Here is a 27,862-nt window from a genome sequence, read left to right as displayed (position 1 = left end):
CCAAAATAATATATTATGATAGAGTCAAAAAACAAGATTTTATTTTTATACATAGTTCCAATATGTCTACTGTATAATGATTGCGTATATTAAGGTGTTTTTAAATCTTCAATTGGAAAGTCCACCAATGAATTTTAATTAAAAATTATGACATCTGTAAATATATTTGTGTAATTATAATATAATAAATTAGTACGTACAATAAAATATCAAGAAATATTTATGTAAATAACATAGTTCACTCAAAAAAATTCAGCTCAAAAAAGTCAAGATTCTAGAAAAATAGTTGGAATCGAACTCACGTCATTTGATTTCCCGATGAGTGCTTTCACCATTAAGCTACCGATCCGTCTATGATTCATACTAAGTATTTCTTATAACTGTGTTTTAACTGAGGTAAGTACCAACCTCAAATAACATACATCAGGAGAGAATCTTTTATGTTCAACTAAGGTAAATTACATCACTAACTTAATTGTAACAGCTGATGCCTTGGTGCTAGCCACGTATTTATTATAGACGTTCTCGTACTTGTGAAAAATGATTTTTTTAAATCAATATTGAATAGATACGAGTTTTTAAGATTTTTTCTGATATGTTTATTTCTGATGTTTTAAAAAAAATGTTATATCTATAATAAATAATCTAAGATTCTAAAAATTTTCCGTATATTCATTATTGAATAAAAGCATAATGATATATTTATCTGGTATACTAGAATATAGAAAACGTAACGAAGTCATCTTTAATTTATGACATTATTTTTGAAATTAAAATATGAACATATTTAGTGTGTAAAAAGAAATAAAATAAAATCTGCTTGTTTATTGGTATGCTTATTTGAGCTTAGATAGCATATTATTAATGAGTTTTCTCAAAAATATATTATTTCTAAAAGCGATTTTATTGAAGCACTAATAAATCAAATAAAAAAAAACATCGTTACTGAATGCCCTTATTAGCCTCGGCCGGATATACATAAAAGCGGATATTGGTCAGGACCCGCATGTGGTTTTCAGACCGGGAAGTATGTGATAGTAATATAATTAGGGTTGTCGAGATGAAAAGAATCGAAAATGCCAGAGAAATACAAGAAAAACTAATTAGGCAGTACCCTATAGAAATACATCTTTCAAATTGCGTATGTTTGTCCAAATTTTGATTTATTATACCATTTAAACGATTTTCGTAATTGATAGGGTGGTGAATAAAGCAATAATTAAAAGGAGTATTTATGTTACTGTGGATTTAATAGAGACATTTTAGCACCAAATTACGAATGACACACATACATAACGTACATAGGTACATACTCAGATAATACCTACCAATACAACAAAAAATACGACACCCGTCGGGATTTGATCCTTTAAAACACTGGTATTGTGCTTATGTACTTTAATCAATTGAGCTACGCGATGGTCAAACATTGACACCTCGTATCTGAAAATCAATATTTTTGACAGGAGGTAGTAAATATGTTATGCAAAAACTATTACATAACCATGTCCGATCCTAATAGGATCATATGGGTCTCCACAGAGTAGAGGTGTGTATTGACAGATTTTGTTTTTTACGAAAAATGGATGTCAGCCACTTGCTCAACCTATTAGGTCCATACCCTGACACGTACAAATTGAAAAACAATATGTGTACTTGCCAGGCCCAGGATTAGAACCTAGGACCCACGGAGTTATAGTCCAACGTTTAAGCCGCGCGGCCACTATGGGCGTAAAATTAAATAATTCAAAATAAAAACAAAAATATGCTTAGTGCATTGTTTGTGGTTTTATTTATTATCATTTAATAGTTTATATTGTATAACATTTTAACTACCCCCTATCAAAAATATTGAATATCAGATACGAGGTGTCAATATTCGACCATCGTACGGGCATCCTACTTAGTTACAGGTTTTTCGAAATATCTGAGGTATTTTCAAATTATGTAATTGTGTTTAATAAGTATATGGAATGTTACATTTTCAAATCTTATGAATTACTTGTTGAATAAAAAAAATGGTTTACGAATGATAAAACTGAATACATTCATAATAATTATGTAGGTACCTATCTAAAAACACAAAGACAACACAAAAAAAATCCAATTGAAATTTGGTTGATTTTTATTTCATAGTTTTAATTTATTTTATATTTATTTACTTTAAAAAAAGATCGATTTAAGGAAAAATTAAATGTTTTAACTTAATATTTATTATTTAGATAAAATCGACCTCCATTAAAGTCTTAACACCAAAGAATAATCTATGACATTTTATTTAATATTTTATGATAGCTTACCTCTGCACATATTGGATCCATAGCTATTTTTTCTATTAATAACTTTCTTATGAAATACATCAATAAATTTGTACATATGAAATTAGTTTCTATATAAATAAATACCTCTATAAATTGCTTTTAAATATTATTATTTGTAGAATCAAATTTTACATTTTAAATATAACTTTCAATATCACCAATATTATGATTAATAATTTAGTCTTTTAATATAAGATTATAGTTGCTCATTTTATAAACTAAAAAATATTTTCTTTTACTACCACTCCATTTTTTTCTATTTAATTATGTTATCTTGTAATATTTATGAACATTCACTCTACTTATTGTATTCGTAGATCAGAGATAAATAAAAATTTTATTATTTGAAACTAATGTGTTTCTAGTCGTTAATAGATTAATCATATTGTAAGGTTTTTATGTTATTAAGAATAAGTTGCTTTGTATTTTTGTCATGATAATCAATTATTCAAACAACAACAAATAATAATATTTTAATTTTACGGACAATTTAATCATAGGATAATTTCCTAAGTAACTGTTCATGTACATTTTTGCATGTATATATATGATAAAATATTTGTTCACGAACATGTATTTTTCGAAACATTTCAACAAGCCAAGCGACATAATTGCAGTGGCGAGGGGTGGAGGTAGGCTGTTAAGATTCGACATAAATAGTGCACACTAAACTTTGTCAGTCATACGTATTTGTTTTCACCGACCTAAAATACAATTTGCAGATGGTGCTGGTTAGTTTTTAAAATTCAATTAAACCCTGCCTTAACCAGACTATATTAATTTATTTAGACAAAAATAGTGCCCACTTTTTCAGTCATACTTATTTGTTTTCGTTAAATTAAGAATACATATTATAACAGATGGTGTTAGTTAGTTTTTTTTTAAATTTATTTAGCCCTGCCTCAACCAGACCATAATTGATAAAAGATATTCTAATATCAATAAAATATCTAAAATATATATGGTTTAATAGCATAAATATAGATAACGTTTTTAAAATTCAATCAAACCTGCCTAATCCATGCCATAGTAGATAATAGTAAAAAATATTTGTTTATCTATAAAATATCTAAACTTATGACATTAAATTATAATATATACATAATATTAGATATTTAATAGATATAAGAATGTTTTTTATCGATTATGGTTAAGTTAAGTAGGGCTTCATTAATTAAAAAAAAAAACTAACCAAAACCATCTGTATTATGTATTCTTAATTCAATAAAAACAGATCAGTATGGCTGAAAAAGTGTAAACTATTTTTTCGGATCGCTCATAGTATACTTAAACTATTAGTTGAGTTTAGGCAGGGTTTAATTGAATATTAAAAACTAACCACCATCATCTGCAGATTATATTCTTAGTTCAATAAAAACAAATAAGTATGACTGACAAAGTTTAGTGTGCACTATTTATGTCGAATCTTAAAAGTCTACCTCCACCCCTCGCCAGTATGCCACTCAACAAATGATCAACGACTGGACAAATGCAGTCGTAAAATGTGATCCATGGGGCACCTAACGATCAGAGGACTGACATAAAACACTGGATCGATGAATTTTACTCATCAAATTCAGCAGATGTAAATACGAGGCAGTAAAGAACGCTAACGAGCTATTTGGAGACCTTTAATTAGTAGTAAATTTACTATAGTTGACGATGTGAATGTGTCATTCACTATAGGTACAAATTTTTTTCTAGTGAAATAGTGTACAGCATTTCATCTTGAATTATAATATTTTAAGAGAGAACAATCTTTCCTCGTTGACCTATTTGTCTGTCGTTCCGATTTACGTTAACACGACCACTCACTAAGAGCTCTATCTTTGAGGCGTGTTAAGTGGCCGTAGTCTCTACGGCACAAGGCTTATCCGCTACAAAAGCGCTACGCCGTTACTTTCGTCTGTTAGCGGAATATAACGACTGACCGTTATTTTGTTGCACCCGCTTACTCTTTTTATAAAACGAATTTTCCTTGTGAATTAATTTCATAGATTATGGTATGGTGTGAAGCGCTCTTTGTTTTCCACAATATTTATTCGTTGTTGTGAATAAGTATAGCCACAAAGTAAATGGGATTAAGCGATATGCAGGCAAGCTTAGTATTTTACAAAGGAAAACCCCGTTTAAATCATGTTAACACGTCTTATGCTCGGATGAAAAATGAAAACAGAATAAAACAGGACGATTTTTTTCCTCCAAAAAGATTTTTATAAATCCCGTAAGCAGATATGAACAACAAAAAGAACAATGAACATAGATTATGTGAAAATATATTTTGACAATGCGATAAATCTAAAAAAAAATTCTCCACTAAAAACCTCACAAAATATTTGGTATTTTTATAAGTCAAGTATTATGAAGATATTAATAGTTGTGGCATTGGGATCAGAAATTTACGTATGTATATCTAATCAGGGTCACCATTGTGGCATTGTTTGTTGTGTGACCAGTGAAACACGACGTGTGAACACATTTGATATCAGTGTATCTGAGTTGATTATAAACAATATAAATAATATGTTAATTTGGACTTGTGCATTGCAACGCGAGGAAAATTTTGTGTGATGGGTAATATGCGTGTGCCCCACCCCAAGACCTGTATCGGACTAAACTGAGCAGGAATGCTAGAGAGTTAAGATTGTTATAAAATAACTATTATATTATTATTAAATTCATAGCATCTACCACAAGGCTTTCAGAGACTATGGAAAGATGGAAAAAGCTGATCTGAAATTCCGCAGAACTTATTCAAGAGTATTTACGATCCTTAGGCGTGCGTGTGACAACGAGAGGAAAAGTGTTTATTTTTTCAAAAAAATACACGCAAAATGAAGTAAAATAATAATATAACTTATTCCCACTGGTATTCATAAATTAAACATTTCAAAATATAATCATTAACAAAAATGGTAAACAATTTTTAACTTTGTTTTTATTTTCGATTTACCTAATAATCACAATAAATTACTGTCAAAATTGAAATGTTGCATATATAGAATAAATATTCGGTTTTACATTGCTTTGAATCACTATATTAATTGAGTATAATTGTTCTCTTGACTCTTTTAAATAAGTTGTTCCATAGTTATATATGTACCTACTATTCATAACTATCATTTACGTTTATTATTTATTATTTAGATCATATTGTCTGCATGTTTATATTTTTTCATTCTTACGTACCTAATTAATTAATTAATTGATTTTCATGTAATTGGTAGGTATAATATTAACTGTTTAATTTAATCATTAGCTATGGTATATGTTGTATATATATTGTATACTCATCAATATTGTATTCTATTATTCTTGTATGATCAGTGATATTATTCACCTAATAGTTATTAAAAAAATAATTTGACAGTTAATTACATTTAAAGAATATATTTTATGCTTAAGTGTTCATCTGAATGATTTTGTCATCGTTAAATTTAAGCTTTATATAATTATCTGAAATACAGTGTTGTTTACTCACCTCAAACTTTCCTGACTCTGGGTCCATATCGAGCAATGAATAGGATGCAATTCTGTCGCCATTTGAGTCGATAGTCACGTCTCCGGTTATACCTGTAGACAATAGAACACGTAAGCCTGGAGTAGTTAGTTATTGGTTGAGAATACGTAACTATACTGTTTATTTTAATGGCATTGTATACATCAGTATGATTATGTGTTTTACCATTAATTAATATATATAATGGTAGAGAATAAATAATTGTACAATGAAGAAAAAGCGAACAATTTAATTTAAAAATAAATAATGTATGAATTTGATCAAATTAAAAGACTCAAATAAATATTAATAAACCACCAATCATATTATTAAAAAAAATTTATTTACATTAAAAACATATTATATAATATAAGTACCTACTATTTACTTTTCTATCTTATCTTATCATTACTATCTTATCATTATCAGAGCAAATACGCAGCACTATGAGAGTACATTGGATGTTATTAACATAGTTTATACAAAGAATAAGTTCTTACTCTGAATCAAACACACATTCAAAAACAACATGCCTTTTTGTCTAATACTGGATTGAATCCGTACAAACTGTATTAGAGATCAATTCTAGTCTGCTATCGTAGGACTAACTCGTATTTTAATATTATTATAATCATAATGTTATGAAATAATTGATGTATGTCGAATAAAATATTTTATAAATAATTATTTATCTTTAAAAAACCTGCACACACTGTTACGTATACCAATTTTATTATTTAACCATGTGGTCAATAATTTTTAGTTAGTTTGAATGTTATTTTAATCTTTTAATATATTTAAGTAATAGATTTTATGGATAATATTATATTCAAAATATGCTTTTTGAGCTAATCGTAGAAGTAGATAAACAACCATTTCGAACCATTTAGAATACAACTTTCTATCAATAATAAAAAAAAAAATATGAATCCAATTGTAAATATGGGTGAAATAGGTCGGCACTTTACTGATAAGACAAGTGAGTGACGTTCAACTGAGTACCTGAAACAGCGAACAAGCATATACATCCAAAGAGGTTATGCAGTTTTAGGTAATCTTCAAGTATCTATGGGACAGGAGGAGGTATTTTATATACTTGGAGAAACCTAGTATATCAATAGTTTTATTGGTTTATGATATATTATATGTTCTTATATCGTTTAATTTTACACCATTTGTCACTTATTTTGTTTCTCTACGTATATAACTATCAATGAGATATAATATGTAATAGTTTGTTTGCGATAATAAAATAATATATTATATCTGTAAACATTAGATAATTTAGACGTTGATGAAAAAATTGTAAATAAAATTACTTAGGATCTAGAAAATATACGCGGTTGATATTGTTTCTTTATACTTTGTTGTGAATTTTACTCTTCCATATATTATAAAAAGGTGGTTAATTATATAAGTAGTTATCTAAATATTACGCAACGCATACAATAACTAGAGAAAAAGATATCATGTTAAGGAATAATATAGATCCGTCATAAAAATATCTTACATACGAGTAATATAAAACTATACAGAGACCTTACAAAAAAGAAAAAAAATAAATGATGCGATTTTATTATCCGTTCACGTGATAGTCATAATAATATAATTCCTGCAGTACGTAGTTCCTTTAGACCTGGTTCTATATAATAAAAAGAAATGACTTCATAAATGCTTTCTATTAGAAACAATGGTTCGGTATGGAGCTCTTCTAGATAGAGTTAACTGTCGGATATAAACATGCTCGGTGAATAAAACCCCTATAAATTGTTTTAAATATAACGGGAGCTTAATCGTTAGCTACGGTAATAAAGTTTATTAGAAACACACCGTATGAAAACTTTGAACCTCATAAATTTGCGACTTTTGAAAAAGCTCGTGTAGTTTGAGGTAACCAACCGTCCCAAATGAGTGTGAACAGTTTCACTTTTATATGATTAGTAGATACTAAGTTATAATAATTTACTTTTATAGTATTTATAAAAAAAGCTCCAAATATATAATATTTATGCAAGAGTTATCAATATATATTTTTGTTTTAAACTTTTATAAAGATGTAGCCACGGATGGAAATAATGAAAAAGTATGTTACAACACTTTGACTTCCAATAGCTGTAATGCCGTAATATTCTCTTTATAAATAAATAAATAAAAAATAGTGAAATATACAAAAAATGGTATTCCTAAATCTAATGACGTGATTATTTTCAGTAATTTTTCGCTGCGTTAATTTATTCTATATGTATTAGATGATTTTATAAATAATGCATTATTTAAAAAGTTAAATCCTTTATTATTCAAGATTTTTTCTTTGCATTAAATTTTTAATACCTTGGCAAAGAGTTAATATCTCGTTATTGAGACTTTCACCGTAATAAACTGACCCAATACTATCAGATTACTATATTTTCCGCAGTCTACAAAACCATATTACTGTAAAAAAGATTAGCACAAAACATGATGTCTGAAAGGAGTTTGTTTTTTTCAGCCCAAAACCAAGAGGACAATTAAAATATTAAAGGCACAATGAGAAGAGATTTTTTTACAATTATATACTATTATATTTAGAATTAAATATAAAGAAATCTTGTGTTTTTTATTTAAAATATTATTAAAATACTGTATTATTGATTTGGAAACATATTTAAAAAAAACATTATGTTACTACTTTATCTTATATATTTAGATTTCGCAGAATAACACTATTAAAAATAAGTAGGTTCCCAGTAAAAAGATTTATCCTAAAAAGGATATTTTTAACCTACCTTTTTCTTATTTCGCCTACCTTTCACATTAAAAACGGTTTTGCTTTTAGATCTATAAGTGTCTGAACACTCTGAACCCTTTATTGAAAATAGCAAAACTAAATTTTTAACGGATGTAGTAAGCATATTATATACTGAACCAAAGAGTACGCGAATAATTCTGTAAGTAAATTATCTATAGTAGATTGTATTATATAGCATAATTTAAATATAACTTTATATAGATATGTGTAATATAAAATGGTGCATCTAGAATGATCCAGTGATGCAAATTTACTATTTTCTTAGCTGGGGAGTAAAAATCCTCGTAGCACAGTACAATGCCAACATAGACCCTTGCAAACCAACTCGATTCGCACCACACAATGTTTGGATGTGAAGCATCAGAATATTTCTACACCTAAGAATATTTCATGAGGGCAGATACCCAAAACTGAAGGCGCTACGTACTCAAGTGTGCTTTGACTGATTTTAAAGAGATTTTATAATACAAGTGAGATTGGAACACCGTTAGATAACAAAAATAAATGCTTATAATTAATAAATAAATATATAGTACAAAAACAAACCTAAAATAAAACGGACATACACAATCTAAATGAAAAGATCTTCGCGTCTACAATAAAATGCCGATTTTATTAAACGCAATAAAATTAGCTTTTCTGGTAGCCTTTCCTCACGGATATTCCCAGATAAGAATTGCATCTTGTTCTCCGCCACATATGTGGTATGGTGGTCAAGAGTTAATCTGGTTACCTCCATCGCCATTGCACACTTGGGGGGGGGGGGGGAATATGTATACCTGGTCTTGGAAGATTTATACTACTTACCAGCAAAGTGTAGATATCACAGGTCTAGCCGTTTAGGTCATGTTATCATTATTGTTACATATATAGAACATCTTGACTTAACAATATTTTATGTAAGTAATTGATACAAAGCAATCAGTACGTAATCTTTTTCCTTCCAAATTCCATTTACCATCAGCCAAAACATCTTCGCAGAAATAATATATATATAAATCAGTGTCCACTATTTTAATTATATTAATAATTGTCAAAGGAGAGTTTTATAAAGTAACGACTTGTGTTCATCGAGTTCGTAATATTGTATTCACTTTAGTTATTCCAAATGTAATTATTGTTTTCATCTAATCTGCCATCAATAATTAAATAAACAAATCGATGTAATGCCGTAAAATCAGCTTCTCTTCCATATACTTATTGACATACAAATCTAGCCAAATAATATTATCAAAGAATTTTCCGGGTAATAAAACACACATTTTATATAGAACTTTCATAGACATTATCTACCACCATAAAAATCAGTAAATAACATAAATAAAGTGTTTTATTATTTTTCCGATAAGAGCTTTTTTGATAAAGTTTTGATTGCAAGCACTTAACCTCCAAAAAATGTACGTATAAATTGTTCGACTTGGAAAAGTACATGTTATTTTTATGGACGTAAAAGTATAAAACCAGATTGATTATTCCCAATGATGACATGATCGTAAAAAAACTTTTTTTGTGGACTATAAATAAGCTGTTTAGAAAATATTTCATCACATTGAGACTTCATAGATTTTCTCAACAGATACTAAGTATCGCAAGTCTTGCATTGTCTAGACTAGAATTTAGTCTAGGATATCAAAGTCAGTAGAGAGTGATATTATATGATACCTACTTTGTTGAGTTTCCTATAAATATATATATAGTCATAGGTAACTAACATCAAACAAGATTTTTCTATTATATTTTTATAGAAAAAATACAGAAATCCTATTACTTACATAAAATTGCGCTATCAAATAAACTGTTGGATTAAAAAAAATCCCAATAAGTTCTCCCAGTGAGAGAATATTGAATATCACCTTTTCTGGTGAGTAAATATCGGTGTCATTTTAATATTAAACTATTCTAGACGTTTTATTTAATTTGCAATATCATATTTCATTCATTAATATTATTAAAAATATGGGTTCTTTGTGGTAAATATAAAAAAAGTAAATCACTATGTTTGTTCCTAAGCGAAGCGTGTGGATTCCTACATAGTATTATGTAGGAAAAAATTTACGATTTATCGGAAAATGAATTACCTGTAATAAATTCTATTACAGGAGGTTAAGTTTAATTGTAGATATGTTTGATTATCGCACAATATTTCTTTGTTCATTTTCATAAAATAGTTTCTAAGTTTTCCACTTAAAAATCGTAATTTTTAAATATATTTTTAATTAACACACATTTTTTTGTTTAATATTATTTTAACGAGAAAATAGAATACTGAACTTTACACAGTCTGTACTGAGATTGAGGTGTACTTCTACCAATTAAGATTAGAGAACTGAATTGGCTAGGTAATGTATAATATCATATTAATAATAATGAACCGGCAAAGAGTCTGATGTTGTCCAATTCAACGGAACGCAGAAATAAAGAGACATGATAGAGTTATTTTGCTAGTGGAGCTGGTAATGACGGCATTATATTTGGGGTAAGGAAATGGTAAGCGAGCATTATGGACAGGAACAGACGAAGATAGTTTTTGGAGGCACTCATAATTCACACCGGATTTCTGATGATAATAATGATGATTAACACATTCTGTGTAGCATATGACCAAAGTTAAAAAGTCTGGATTTAGATTTTTGAAATTAATGCTAGCAACTTGTCTTTATCCCAAAGCTGGACCGTGATATAGTTCTAGTTCTTGTTATAATATTAATTAGGTGTCGTAAAGGAAAATACCCTTTTGATTGCTATTTGTTATCAAAAATTCGTATAGTTTGAATATATCTCTTAAGTAAGCTTGTCCTTGCTACTCGGAAATCTACCTTACCATGTAAGGTACCATATTTAATTTAACATTATTAAATATTTAATGATCTACAGAGATACGTTAATTAGGGTGATTCTGAATTTCGTTGTTTTTATTGCGATGAAATGTGTATTGGCTAATAAAAATGGGTATTATCATCAAATTTATAAATGTACTAGGTACAATAAAAAAGAAACTTATATACAAATTAACTCACAAAATATGGAATTATTCACTTATCGGTTTTTGAATATAGTTGATTTATATCAAGCGTATACAACCTTAAGTTAGCTGTAACCTCAAACCTGGTAAGATGTATTATATTTGGCGGATCTCGAGGTAACAATAAATAATGATTTTTGTTTCTGAAACCTGAAAAGTTCGTTATAAATCAATATCTGTTTGAAAACACATGCTGATCTCCATCGTTAGTATAAAGCCTGATTCTGCAATTTTATTCTAGATATCAAGCAATAACTGGGTTAGGGTCGCTTTAGGGAATCCTTAATGTGATCGTCTATCATGTTGGGATGTAGCATTCTTTTTGTATTGTTATATATGAAAATGCAGATTCATACAAATAAATTTAACCTTCTCTTCTTCTCAAATTGTATTTTTGTTGTCTGCCCATGAACTTTCATAATGATTCTTTATTAAAAAACCATTATTAAGAGTTTATACTTAATTTTCAAGACAGTTTTCTGACTTCACCGAATCCCTTTTTGAACTTCTTACAATAACATAACTACATTTGGCCATATTCTTCTATGTTTGACATGTTTTTTATAACTCTATTACTATACGGAAGTATTTTGCGTTCAATATGTTGGATATGCCTGGTTTATATATTAGAATTAAATTTTAAAACTAATACAAATAATATTAATACTATCGACCAAAGGTACTTGATGGAGTTTGAATTTAAAATCTAATGAATTTAAGTTTTATACTATTTCATTTGAGTCGTTTTTTGCGGCCCAGGTTTCGCCTTTTAGCATCTTCAGGCACTATGTGCACGTACCGATAATATATCTCATTAAATTAGTTAACGGTCTTAAATTCCCAATACGTTACAATTGTTTCCAGAATGGACGATTTTACACCTCTTGAGAGTGGTATTTTTATTGTTTATAATAATTACTAATGATCTATTATTATATTTAGGTGATTCATACGTTTATCGAGTGTATTACTGTGATGAGGTAGGGGTTTTTTTCATAAAAAATTCAACTATTCATAATTTGTTTGTTATATTTTTTATTATGATCCTTGACATAATAGGTAGATGATAAAGTTTTTACCTAGTTTATTGTATTAATTTGTTAGAGTTAACTGAATTCGTTATCAGTGTGTATTTGCCTTTTGTTGAGTGCACATAGTGCCTGAAGATGCCAAAAGGCGAAACCCGGGTCACAACAAACGACTCAAATGAAATAGTACAAAAATTAAATCCAATAGAATTTAATACAGATAATGTGTAATGGGGTGATGATGTATTGAAAACTATAGTAGTTTTCGAATTTTCACAAATACTACGAAATAAACTACAAATCCATTGAATAGAGAAGTATTAACCTTTAAATGTCCGGCCCCACATACGACGTATGATCTCACTACCATCCAACGACGCCATTCCCATTGCCGAGTTATTCTGAAGAGTTTCATTCAGGGCGAGGGCGTACAAGAGGACTGCGTCGTAAAATGCTGTGACAAAGGTCGATACGCTTTCGTTTCCGAAGGTGTAGTTGTATTTCGTATACGCTAGGTGTTTTACCTGAAAAAAAGAGAAAAATAAAATGAATATTCGGAATCAAGATAAGCTGGGAAAATGTCATTATTTTATTTTTGTACACAAATATAATATGTCATATATCACCAAGACGACATTTCACTTCACTACACTTCGACAAAAGAAAGAGTAAGAATAAAATTTGTATTACTTTCCTAACAATATTTTTTACCCCTAATTCTTATTATATAAATACAATAGTAAATTTATATACTTTAACATTTTTAATTGTTGTAATAATTATTAATAGTCCAATTAACAATGTCGTTAAACATATTTTCGATTCAATATTTAATTAAAATTGATATAACGTCAGTACTTCATAGAAGGGATGAATATTAATATTTAACTATTTATTCTAATTTCACTTTATTGAATTGTACCGTCAAATAATTACTCTTATAATTTTATGGAATACTTAATTATCATCATTGTCGTCAGATTATACATTTTATAACTTTTATTTTGTTAACTGTCAATTCATGGTGGAATTGCATTGCATTGTTGTTGTACTTTAATAAAACGCATTTTTTTTGTAGTACTTATTCCACTTTTAATCAATAGATTAGGACCGGTTTCGTCCGCCTCAGAGGGACAATTGAAAATGTCCCTCTGAGGTGGACAAAACCGGTCCTAATCTATTGATTAAAAGTGGAATAAGTACTACAAAATATTGCGTTTTATTAAATTACAACAACAATACACGTTTTATAACTTAGCACTTTTTACTACACTGATACGCCTCTTTGCCTGATTACCTCGCATAAAATTATATCAAAATGATATTCACTTCTATTAATATAATATGTAGTAATACATAAATAAATAAATAGATAATATATGTAAAAAATATATTAAATCATTTTCATCCTAGAGCCGGAGTGAAAAGTTATCAAGCAAATATTCTAACCTAGAATACTCCAATTGTAGATAAAGATCTCTGCAAAATGATTCACTCTTCTGAGTTGTGTTGTTTTTTAAGTACCTGTTAAATATTCCATCGATCCACACGTCCATAATATAGTCGAAAAAGATTACATGATGCAATCTACGTTCTTTGCGAATGTCCTAAAATATGTAAGGAAAAAGAAGAGCTGCTTAAGTCAGTTCAACGAGCTTTCGGACCGTTTGATCTAATCACCTTAAAAACCAATTTAGTTGTATTTAAAAAAAAAACATGCGGCATCCATACTATTAGTGTGAAGAATTTTTTACTTAAATTGTTTGGAAGTTTTGTATTAGCTTTTTAAAATTACTTACTACAATTTTGAATTTTCATTATTATTATTATTATCAAAGCACAATAATCGAGTGGATGGCGATCTCCGTCTTGAGTTACTATTTCTGAGAAATATTCAATTATTAAAAATACATGCGGCTTTCGTGGTGCAGTGTGTAAGCCACTGACATTTCATCTGGCAGTTCTGAGTTAGATTCCCGGTGAAGACACAATATACTTATGTATCTCAAAGCCTGAGTATTTGTGATTGTTCAAAAATACTAACAAGCACCTTGTACGACAAAGCAAGGTCATGGTTATTAATAATTTAAAAAAAATATATTTTAAAAATACCCAAGCTTCACAACTAAACATCTAAAAGTCTTGTGGTTCGGGACGGGTGTGGTATGACGGGGCCATTAACTTCAATATTTTATTGATTTGAACAGAATATATCTTTAGGACTTACCACTTGATGTCTAAATTTGTCCAACAATTATTGTCTTTTCTCCAATCTATATCTCATATCCATTCCCATTTATCTTTTTATCGAAATATATTACATCAAAGTATATTGTCCAAATATTTTAGTGTCATCTTTAGGCGTTATGTCCAGCATGCACCTAACTACACTACGCTGCGCTACTTCACGTTTTGAGTACCAATATAAAGTATTGTCATTGCGTAAGTTATTGTGTATCGAAATTTAAATCTTTAATGAGAAATATACAAAAATATTTTTTTTAAGCGAGGCAGAAAAATGTAATAAATTAACTATACAAATTTTACCTTATTTTTTATATTATAAAATATATATAATATCGCTAATGAGGTCAGAGGTGATCTTAATTACAGATAAAATGTGTCATCCATCGCCTTCCTTTTCCGAGAAACGTGATTAAGTAATAATAATTATAGAATAAATTCGCAGAAAAAAATGTCGTTATTAAACTTGTTAATATTAATTTAGTCATACCTTTAATCTGGCGAGAGAAAATTAATATTACTTTCAATAATATATATTTTTATAAATAACGTAATTACGTATTTTTATAGCTTTCGTTATAATGTTCGCAATGAAATAATATAATATGTATATTATATAATATAAATACTGAGTCTCATATATTTTGCTAGATAATGAAAGACTTTAAAAATAATAAATGGAGAATTTTCATTCCATCACATCAATGTTACCTCAAAAGAATCAAGATGAATACGGGACTATTTTTTTAAAATAAACTTTCTTGAATTATGTTTTCTTTATAAATAATATAAAAATATAATGTAAACGAGGATAACAAAAGATCTTTTCACAATAAACAGGTAAAATTTTGATGAATAGATGAAAGAAGAAGGCCATAAATTTTCCGCAACCCGCAAACTGTGAATAGTTTAATTTGCCATAGCTTTACCTTCCTGGATAATAAAACACGACGATAAATAATTTCAAAGGGGGAATATATTTTCCATATGCATAATAAAATGTTTACCAACACGTTTTAATATTACGCATACCAGAGTCACCAGAAGTAGCTTTATGACTACCAGAGGTAACTAGTTTAGTACGTATTATAAGACCACTAACTAACCTCAAACTTCATTATGTTACATGTGCCATAGCTAAACTATTTTATGAGGGATTTAGTTAGAACACAGAAGTAGGTTTTTTTCTATATAAACTTCGTGCATTAAGTTTACCGTTCTAGTTAACCTTCTAAACAGCGTAGAATCACATATGTTAGGTGCTCCGAATCATGTAAATTTCTTGCTGCTACTGTACAACCTTTACTCTGACCATTTTACATTAGTTTTACAAAAATATTGTGATATTATAACCAACATTTAGTTTGGTGATTATCTATGAGACATTCATCGTATTTAAAAATAAACCTCCAGGAGCATGATGATTCCATGGTTCATTAATCGTCGCGTAGGGTCATCATCATCATCCAAATTCAAGTATATCATCTGTCATTTTCATCTAATTCAAAATACTAATTGTATTTTCCAGGATACATTACACATCTAGTACCACGAAATGGGTCTCCAAATATGATGGCTTCAAATTTTAAAAAAATTGGACTGGTAACTTCATGTCCATTTGTTGACCAGTCAGTCTTATTCAGAAAATTATGAAACTTTAGATTATTTCAGTTTCCAATATTCTTTATGAAGATGGCTCATAATTCCTTCGTAGTCTTGAAATCAAATATTTTTCTTTTATTTCAAATCAACATCAACAGACTATTTTTAGATTTGTTATTTTGTCATTTATGAATCTTATGACTTGGCATTCATTATTTGAAAAACTGTGCTCGGTAGTGAGTTGTGTATCTGAAGTTTTGTTTTCTGAGATAACACAAGACATTTTAGACATTTACGCATTCCAAAGTACCTAACATTTTGTTGAGCGTCTGTATTTATCCTATGATAATCGTTTGCATACTATTATTATCTGGAAGATTTTGATTATATATGTGCAAAAACTATTCGGAAAACGTTTTGTCAAGATGCATTTCGGTATCATTGGTTATGCAACATTATCATTTATATATAATAATGTTTATCCAATGGCAATACATTGGTGGTGAAAGCAGTAAAAGACGTAAGGAGATTTTTGCCTTCTCTCATATCAGGCTTAACCCATTTTTTTTAGAATGAACTTAATACCTACATTCAAATTATATAAAATATTGCATTTATGTAGAAATTTATAAATATTTCTTATCTCTCCAAAGTACGACGCTAGTAATTTTAATATAAGAATATTAGATTCGATTACAAACCAACAACTGCACACTAATAACCTATTTCGTTTTATTCAGCGAATAAGAGACAAGATTTGAGAATGTAACATTCTATATATTGAATATACATAATTTTAAAATATTTCCTGCATATACACACTGGAAAAATTCATTTTGTAGAAAAAAATAAGACACCCGACGAGAATTTAACCTGTATCTTCTGAATTCGCGCCAGTATGCTTTTCCAGTTATACTACGGGCATCTTACTAAATTATGACGATTTAAACTAGTAAGTATTTGTTAGTGTTAGTGTAGTAACAAGTATTTGCCGTTTTAACAAATGGTATTATACATTCAGTTATTAGGGGGAGGTGCAGATATTCTATCTATATTGTGATAAATGAAAAATTAAAAATACGGTAAATATAATATACTAATGGCTATTATTTGCATTGCAAAATACTTGCGTTAAATTGGTTCGTCTAAGGTTACAACAAATTCTAGATATTTTTCCCTTGTTCATCACAGTCAACTTTGAATCTCCAGAGACCCATTAATAAAATTAATTCTTTAGTTTCATACTAGACAAAGTACTTCCGTACGATACTGCCTTTTTATTGCTAAGTAAAACAGTTAAGGTAGTACATTACAAAATAATTTATACTTAGTTCATCACGTAAAAAAATACATGTTTGCCATATTATTTAATGGATTGATGTGTTTTCACTACACCACCCGCTATATAAAAAATCAGTTGAAGAAGCTCTATATTATGTGCAGTATCTCTGAAGCAACTTTTCAAGACCTTGGTTGGTAGTGCACTTGAATACGCGTGATTACCATTTGGTTTAATCTATTACACCCAAATATCATTGAAAAGAGAACTTCTTGCTCGCCATAAAATGGGGTAAACTTTTTGAAACTATGATATTTTCCCTCATATATAAATACCAAATCGCAAAAACCGACAGTTCAACTAAGGACCAGGCTCCGAGTTAAAAATCTCTTCCCTTTCGACCGACATAATAGTGGTGCCGATCACACCCCCTTAAAATTCACCTCATAAATAATTAAAAGGTTCTGGATATTATATAAATTAATGCCAATATTTTTTCTTCACCACTAGCCACATCTCTACATACTTTATGTGAGGTTATAATGACATATAATGACTTAACAAATGTTACATATTCTAAAAAAATGTATTGAGAGTGTCTTAAGAGCAATATGCACTAAAAATATTATATAAATTATTTACTACTAATTTTTACAAAACTTTAAATATTCAATATATATAATATATTATAACTGATCATTTACTTAGGTACGAGTAATATAGTTTTTACTTTATTTTATTTTATTATATTAAAATATTATTTAAACAATAATTATTAACATATTCATTGTCAGTGTGTATTCGATATTGATGAGAGCAACAATAACTGAAGATATTGAAAGGCGAATACCAGGTCGCAAAAAAATACTCAAATGGACTTACAAAGTTCGAATTATTTCAAATTTAAATTCAAATTTCATCAAGTAAATAATTATAATAGATCGATAGTAGATTTGGGAAAGTCTTATACCGAGTGCATTTTAAATGCACTTAGGCATCTTTCGCTTTCCAAGAAAGTTCCTAACTGAGATATTAACACAAGTGCCTTAATTGATATAGTCTGTTAAGTATATGCATTTATTTTAACTGTGTTTCTTCTTATGTAGGTATGCAGTATTATTATGATTGGTCACGAAGCCAGTCAAAAAGCTTACTAATTGGGAAAATAATTATTACGTTCAGTTTAAATAACATGTTGCAGCAACATGTTTTGAAGACTGAAAATAATGTAAACAGCTAAGTGAGGCCTATAAATACTCAGCAATGGATAAAATTTATCTGATAATGAATGTACTATTTTCAATTTTAATTTAAAGCTTATAAAAATGCCATTTTATTGATAAATTTTAAATTTAAATATAACATGAAAGTATTAATTAGATACAATATTATTTTAAAGTACCTACAACTTGAAATAATAAATTGAAATTATGAAATTTATTTTGGGCATGGTTATCGGTATATATAATAATACGTTTGTAAAGATACCTACATTTTAAAGGAAAGATTCACATTTTTGGTTGGAAATCTTTCAGTAAATTTAATTATATAATATTTTCTTAATATATAATCCTATTATAACAAAACGTACAAAACAAAGAATCTAATAAAGCTTAAAAGAGATTTACCGTGTATGAAATTATTAGAGATTTATCTAGGGAATCTTGATTTTTAGATATAAATACTACCAGTTAAAAAGCTTTATAAACCTATTTGAGAAGATTATCTAGAAATATACCAACGTTATATTATATGAATATATTTTATGAAAATGGTGTTATAATACAGATGTTATTCAAATCCGTCATAAATTAATATTATTATGTAAATTAAGTAAGTATACACATAGATATATCTGGATAGATAACATCCAATGTAATACTGGTTATGATATTATAATAATTTCTAAAATCAATGGTTTTAAAAGTATACGCCGTTACTATCTCTTAGGGTCGCCACACATTGTTGACAATTCCAGATAATTTAATTAAATGGGCTGGTGTACTGTTGTAATGACGATTGGAGATACTTGCACTGATACCTGAACAATACATCAATAAACTTGACTTGATAAAGTAGTTTCGCTGGAAAGTTACATGAGTTTAAATTTGTTAGCTAACAACTGAAGTGCAGGGTGCAAACTAAATTCTTTGGGAATGTACTGAAATATGTACCGAAATGAAAAAAAAATGGTAAAATCGATAGAGTCTGTTGGGCCTATCGGGCTTTTTGACTTTGTCATCACAAAGGCTAGTTTTGTTAGGTAAACAAATGCGGAAAACATGCAATACTGGAAACATAAATATTTCTTCACTTTCTCCCTTCAGTAGTTTTACATTCTGTTTTAGGCACTCCTCTTTCAAATTGATACTTTTAACTTAACGTAATGTTAATTCATTATAAGCACATTTGAGTGCGTGTTAACTTCAGTCATGTGTAACTAATTTATTTTGAGATATTCACAGGAAAACACAACTTACTCTTTCACATCCAAAGGTAAGGCCTTGTGATACGCCCCATCAAGAATAGGTACGAATATGATGCGGGACGGGTTGGTTTAGATGAGTCTATGTTCATGTTATAATAATTATTGATAATATTGCTGTACCAGTTTGTGACGTTGAATATTTTTTCTCAAGATATAAAAAATGTTATTGAATTTATAATTAACTTCATTTTAGTAACTGTGGTAATTAAGTTTTAAAAATACTTTAAACAAGTTAATATGCAGGGAGATTTGAGAGAACTTCACATATTTTCATATTTTCCTAATTATTGAGCTATCGGTTTATCTATGACGCATGTTTATAAGTCTAATATTTTCCGAGTTGGGCTGGGCTATGTTTTGGAATTGTGTATTTTCAAAATTAACTTCTTTTATCACGGATATAATATATTCTGGCATCATGATTAAATGTTCATGTAATCGAAGGTACATAATTCCTATATTTTACGAAAAAATATAAATAGACTTCAAAACAACTTATTATAAATATATATTATACTAAATTCTTATACTTTTAACTATTGCAACTAATAAAGTATATTATCGGTTTACATATTTTTTAGTTGAAAAAAAAATGATTTGAGAAAAAAAGTGGTAAATTTTCATATGAACATAATATATCGGACTTAATAATACACTATACGCATTTATATAAGGTATACTTTTTTTGCAAAATAAAAACTATTTCCCCGAGGAAATCATTGGGCTTAGAAAAACATTGAACGTCGTTTACTTAAGGGTCACAACAAAATTGATAGAAACAGTTTAAAAGGTCAAAATAATCGATGGTAGGTATAATTGAAGCATGAAAAACAAAAAAGTCTTCAATACAAAATAAAAATACTGTTCTATTAATTTAATGTTTAATAAATTTAGTAACAATAAATATTGTTCTTATCTCAAAACTAAATATATATAATTGTAAATAATTTTCAATGTAAAACTATTACAATTTTATTTAAATATATTTGAATGTAATGTAATACAGTTATTTTAAAAACCACTTTATACGTTTATCATATTTCGTGGGCATACAGGCAGAAGTCACTTACTCCAGTTTTGACAAAATTGAGATTGTAATGTCATTGTATAGAATAATTACAAGATAAAAAGAACTTTTTATATACAGCGTTTTTAAATTTTCCGTTGAATCATATAAACTTGACTTGACTAGCTTAAACGAACAAAAAAATTTGTACTTGATAGAAATACTGAATAATGAAATGTCATTTCATATTGATTTCCATAGTAACGCACGTATATATTAATAATTTAGTTGCTAGGACCACCCCCTTAGCAACCAATAGTAGTCTTTTAGTAGAAATAACTTTTCATACAAAAAAGAATTAACTGAAAATGAATTAAATTCTACTTAAATATGGCTAAAAGTATTTTTAAAAATGCACTGGCATCGTGTTCTGATATATTCTAAAAGTTTCAAATGTCTAGCTAGTCGGGAAGTTGGTTAAAAATCAATTGCAAGATTTGTATTGGACAAACAACCACCGGACAAATAAGACTACGAGCTGAGAAAAACGTTGTAAAAAGCAATGCTGCTTGACTGGCAGAAGTCACGATTTAAGATTATTGAACATATAAAAAGATAAAAGTGAAACGCCTAGTTTCAAGAGCCCCTTAAATGATTTTAGGTAGTTCTAAGAAAAATGAGAAAAACGATTTTAGGTAGTTTTGAGAAAAATGAGAAAAAATCATTCTACTAAATCTGTGAACTTTATGTTGAACTGTGAACATTATTTTTTAATTCGTTACATTCTATAGAGTATTTTGGTTTTCCATTTTAGGTGTATTTTAAAAGCACACCCACCCATTTTAACGGGTTTTGAAATTTACCCTAGTTTTTGATCATACGTATTAACGGTTTTTGGCGTTTTATAAAGTTCAATCTTTGGCCATAATATAAGTAACAAAAATATCCATCTAAATACATATCTAACTCAAAATATTTCAAAAACCGTTTTAGGGGCTTTTGAAACTAGGCGTAATGAATAACTCAAAAAATAAAGATTTTACAACCATCTATGTCATATATCCTCTATCACTGAGGCGTTTTAATATTATTTATGCTTGTATTCCTGATAGTGGTGACACAAATGAAATAGACACTCAAGCACTAATTTGGTCGATTTGAAACTATATTATTTTTCAAAAAAAAATAAAAAATATGAGTAAAATTGTATAGTAACTACATACTTTATAATATTTAGTAAATACTATGAGATAATTAACCGATGACAGAAGATAGAGATTATGACATTTTTAAATATGCGCGGCTTATTTATTTACAAAAAACATGAATCAGACGAATATTTTTATATCCTTGTTATTTTTATAAAAAATAACCTGATGTTAAAGTATAATATAGTTTTGGTTTATATATTTTTATTCAATTAAATTAAATATATTTGTATTTACCTTAGCAGAAAATTCAAGGTATTCATCATCATCTGGCGTTCTGGTGGTGACGGTCAGCATTGCGGTGTAGGCCCGTTTAGCTCTCATGTTCCTTTCATGGGGGTCGCCTTCTACCCGCCATGGTTCTAAAGATGATGGAGACGACAAGCTGTCGACAAAAAGAAATACTTCCATTAGATGAACTTGTATTTATTTATTTTAATAATAAAATAATCTAAATTTAAAACTCTCCCTGATATTATTATATATTATAATCTACATATTTTTTTTTTACTTACGAGTATCTAGTTACATACATGTCATTATATTTGTAAAATAATCATTAGTAATACACTATTAAAATATGTTTTTTCTCTGTATCAAATGATAAAAATACTTTTAAGCTGATCCGAATAAAACAGAAAAATTATAATGATTCCTTTATTTTATTTTAATTTAAAGAATAGAACCAATTTTACGATTCATAAATGACTATACAAATATTTTTATTTCTATTGAAATCAACACTAATGAGTTTACAAGATATTATTTTATTTAATAGTACAAAACTGAAAATAGTAAGTTAATCGTTAATCTATAATAATATGATAATTATTAAAATAATATATTAGTAGATATGCTCTTTAGGTATACATATACAATAGAAAATTGCTACTACCTATATCTATAGTATTTAAATTTAATAATACGTAAATGATGGTTTTGTATAAAATAGAGATGAATCAATAATAACAGAGAATACTTCAAACGGTAAACAAAAATAGATTAACAAGATAAGACGACTCGCTCGACCAAATACCAGATGCAATTGCTAAAAAATAGTTCAGTTTAGGTAGGTATTGCATTTGCCAACTATATAACCACACCTAACACTAGAAATGAATGTTGAAAGTGTAAGATGTTTAGTTTCAAAATATAGGACTTGTATTATCAAAAACGTCAGAGCTAATGAAACTAAGCTAAGGCTGTGAGATTGTAAGTAAAAATTACAAATTTAACATACGGTTAAACCCTTATCCGTCTACATAACGCTTGCTATATCCATTCAATGAGCAGCGTCATCTGTGGGTCTCTTGTCGAAATCATGCCGCTACACACTTTTATTATAATGGAATTGTTCAATTTTGACGAATAATTACATTGTAAATAGATTAATATTGTAATGGATAAAACATAGATGGTTGATTAAAAAAAATCTCAGTAGCAATTCTTATTAAAATTATTTCAATGTATAACCAAAATATATAAGCATTTAGAAATAAAAAGTATTCCACCTAAGACCGCAGATATTTAGTATTGATTCAAAAATTTACAATTTTAACAAACAATTTTTTTTTATATTTATGAATAATAACATAATAAAAAAATGGCTTTATATATCAATATCACGTTAGATATGTACTTACAGTTTATTTGAAAGAATTTACTAAAAAACTATTTTTCAGCTATTATATAAATTGTATTTTTGCCAAGGTTTTTAGGGTTTGTAAAAATAATAATGGTTTGTTGAGAGGACAATATTGTATCCGGATGAAAAATAGGACAATTCTTTTCTAAAGATGGTCAGACAATGAGCTTCCAGCACAGCTTAGTACAATGATGTCCCTTGGTCTTCTTAAATGCGTGGCTTTTACGGTATACAATGGAAATCACTCGAAAAACCATTAACTATACTTACAATATAGTGAGTATATATCCGATTAAATAAAGAAGTTTTTTTTCTACTTTTACGATGGTCAAAAAGGTCTAACTTGATATTTACCGTTGTAAAATTAATATAAATATATTATTTTCATTATAAAGAATTTTAATCATTATGCTTAATAAAGAAGTGGAAAGTTTTTGATAACAAGGGTTTTAACATTTAATTCTAACTGATAAAAATATTCGGTGTACCTATCTGATCTTAGTACTAGTTTTTAAATATGTAAAAATTTATAAAAATAAATTTCTTTTATTTTACAAAAAGAAAATTTGGAAAATTTAACCGTTTTTAATAATAATATACTATTACTATATAGATACAAGAGTAAATAAATCAATAAATTTTGAATGCGCAATAAAAAAAATCTTACCTAATGTTTGATCTTACATTATGTATTATTTATGGGAATTTTTAAACTTTCATTAATGCAATATAGATTAAAAATATATAATAATAAAATGAAAGTTTTTTTATGACGAATGCTTTTAATTTATGATTGAATTTAAAGAAAAAATATTTTTCTTTTTAATGTTTTTAAAAATATAAATACCTATGTACCTATTGATTTTTCAAGATAATTCTTCATTTTTGCAGTTTTTTGATTCCGTCACTAAATATCTCTAGTATAGCTGGATTAGTATCCCATTAACTTGGCCTTAGATGATTTATACCAGGTATGTCCAACAGATTAGTTGTGAAGCAATTTTCGTTCCATTCCGACTGTATTATTAATTGAACAACACTATGATTTAAAATGTATATGTTTTACCGCTTGCCACGATAAATTGTGTGCAGAAATTCAACTGTAACGCAGAAAATGTTTTTCACGTCATCGCTACGCTTACCCTACTTCAGTGCTAGAATGCTCGCTTCGTGGCCCGGTTTCGATTCCCGGCCCGTGCAACTTTTTGTATTTTATTATGAATATTATGTATTTCTTAAATTATTAATTTATATTAATTTTTTGACAAGGATAACATTATGTCTTATCACTGGGGGTCAACCAAAAAAAAAAAACGTTTAGAACTTACAGTGTACAATCTATTTATTTTACAAACATAAGAAACACCACCAACCTCCAAATACCCGCCTGAATCAGTAGCCTGATGTTGAGTACTCCGTTACACGGAAGTATGTTGGAATGTGGATATGTTGGATATATGTAATTGCTCTCAGACATATACGTGTTCCAATGTACTTCCGTGTATTGGAGGTACTCACCATATTATGGCAACCGATTCCACGATTGACTGAATCCACGGTTCTAACAGATTAACAGATTTTACGAAAAACTTCAACGAATAATAATTATTAAGAGAATAAAATAGATAACACAATTAATTGTTTTATTGGTGATAACATCGTTGCTTTCTAAATAAATGGATAAACAATAAAAAAAACCGTCCAATATTATTTTACCTTTGTTTTCATGTATTTTTATACTCTGTATAAATTAAGTTGTATGTAAGGTAATTATTAAAAAACGCAATGGAGAGAATAAGAGAATCAATGGAGAGATCAAAGAGCGAAAATACTATTCGTATAATTAAGTATCCCTTTTAAATACGTTTTAAACCTGAAACATACGCGAATATTTTTTTATTTTATTTTGTATACATTGAATGACAAATTAATAAAAATAGGTAAAAAACAATACAAATGCAATGTTTTCTCACTTAACTACCTACGTGCAGTTCGGTGATCTTGAAATACATAAACTTATTGATAATAGCAACGCATTGCTTGCTACTTTAATATACGAATTTCGTAGGTTGGTCGTGGTTATATTTTTATGATAAAAATCGATCGCTGTGACAAATAAGTTACCCACTGACATAATAGTAATACTATAAGTATTATTATAATATTAAATATCAAAGAAATAAGTTAAAGAAAAGCAATAATAAAATGTCACGTTTGATAGAAAGATATTCTAGGTAACAGAGCTGACAATATTTTTGAAATATTTTATTTTTACGATATTTTTGTCTGCGTATAAAATTGGATATTTTGTTTATGGTGCAATATAAAAACACGTGTCATACATCCATACATAGGTGATAAACTTTGTCTAAGCGCAGATTTTGTCATGAAATATCTAAAACGAAAACATGCCTCACTCAATTTTAGGTGAACTTTGATAAATCTCTGACGAAAATACAATGGCTTTTGTAATGAAGTTTTTGGCAAACAGCGTGATGGCAATTTTTTTTTATACATTTTTTACCACAAGCCAATAAAAATAGAAAAAAAATTACATACGAAACTTTTGTTAAAATCATTAAAAAAATAATATATAAATATTATATTAAGTAGTAACGTCGTTCACGTCACATCAATAATACAGTACTCGAGCGCGACTAATATTTTCAATTTTTTGTGTATTTTTTTGTTTGATTTTGTCATTATGATTTGGTAGGTATATTGTGAAAACTAATTTCTCAAACATGTAAGAACAAAAATTTTATAAACTATTTTTTTATTCAACTAATAATTCAGAAGATTTGACTAGAAAAAAAATCGTTTAGTAATATTAGGAATGCAAGTACGTGAAATTTGAAATTTCTGACGTCAGCTGGCAATAAAGGTCTATTATTAGTAATTTGATTCAAAACACAAAACCTCATATGCCAAAAATTAACAGAGTTTGTTAAGCGCTTCAGATGTTTCGTCGTAATTCGGTTGGACGCGAGTAGCTTAATAATTGGTAAAGCACACTGGCGCGAATGGATGCGGGTTTGAGTCCTACCAGGTCTCTTATTTTATGGAAAGATTTTTTGAAGTAGGTTTTAAGTGTTTTGAAATAATGTATGTTCAAAAATCATAATATACAATTTAAACTTTGATACTAATATTAAATTCAAGCAAATTTAATAGTATTTTAAAAAGTTACCTCACCTCACATTATATTTTAAGCATATAGTGTTCAACCAATGTGTGCTATCAGTTCTCATGAATGCATAATATGTAGCCAAAAATGACGAGTAGTGGATTATGGCATAAAATGGTACATGTTTTGCATAGTGCGAAAAGGCCATAACATAAACCAATGGATAAGGAGGCAAACAAGAGTACCTACTCGATAAGATAGAGGTCACCAAGCAATAAAAATGGTTATAGGATGGACATATTGTTTGGTGACTGAATTACTGCTGGATAAATAAAGTTTCGTCGATGTACATGACTGCGTAAAAAAAGGAGTCGAGAAGAGTGGAACGATTAACCCAACAGTGAATTGACCCTAGCTAATGATAATGACTAATGGTAAAATATAATAATAATATGTGCCTATTCTCACTATTTACAAAAAAATAGTATTCTTTGAGATAACTGTCATATTTTTGTTTTAGTTTGGCATTTAATAGTAACATAATAATAGACTTATTCACTTAGTAGGTATTTAATTCTAATATTATATTTTTATAGTATACAATT

The 27,862-nt window shown here is 28.2% G+C and overlaps 1 protein-coding gene across 4 annotated transcripts in view; it reads right to left on the bottom strand.

Annotated features, from left to right (window-relative positions):
• Positions 1 to 27,862, bottom strand: part of LOC147065495 (atrial natriuretic peptide receptor 1) — a 303,943-nt gene that overhangs the window by 83,308 nt on the left and 192,773 nt on the right. For all 4 annotated transcript variants that reach the window (XM_085956505.1, XM_085956506.1, XM_085956507.1 and 1 more), the window contains exons 6-8: positions 22,723 to 22,870; positions 12,984 to 13,182; positions 5,803 to 5,894 (exon numbers count right to left, since the gene is read on the bottom strand). In XM_085956505.1, the coding sequence (XP_085812631.1) occupies positions 5,803 to 5,894; positions 12,984 to 13,182; positions 22,723 to 22,870 (439 nt within the window). The remainder of the gene's footprint in view (positions 1 to 5,802; positions 5,895 to 12,983; positions 13,183 to 22,722; positions 22,871 to 27,862) is intronic.

This window comes from Rhyacophila brunnea, unplaced genomic scaffold (assembly GCF_057557595.1).
Source record: "Rhyacophila brunnea isolate RB1 unplaced genomic scaffold, BYU_Rbru_1.0 scaffold_6, whole genome shotgun sequence".
Lineage (NCBI taxonomy): Eukaryota > Metazoa > Arthropoda > Insecta > Trichoptera > Rhyacophilidae > Rhyacophila > Rhyacophila brunnea.
Note: the sequence above shows the minus strand (reverse complement) of the source record. Positions and strands in the feature narration are given on the sequence as shown.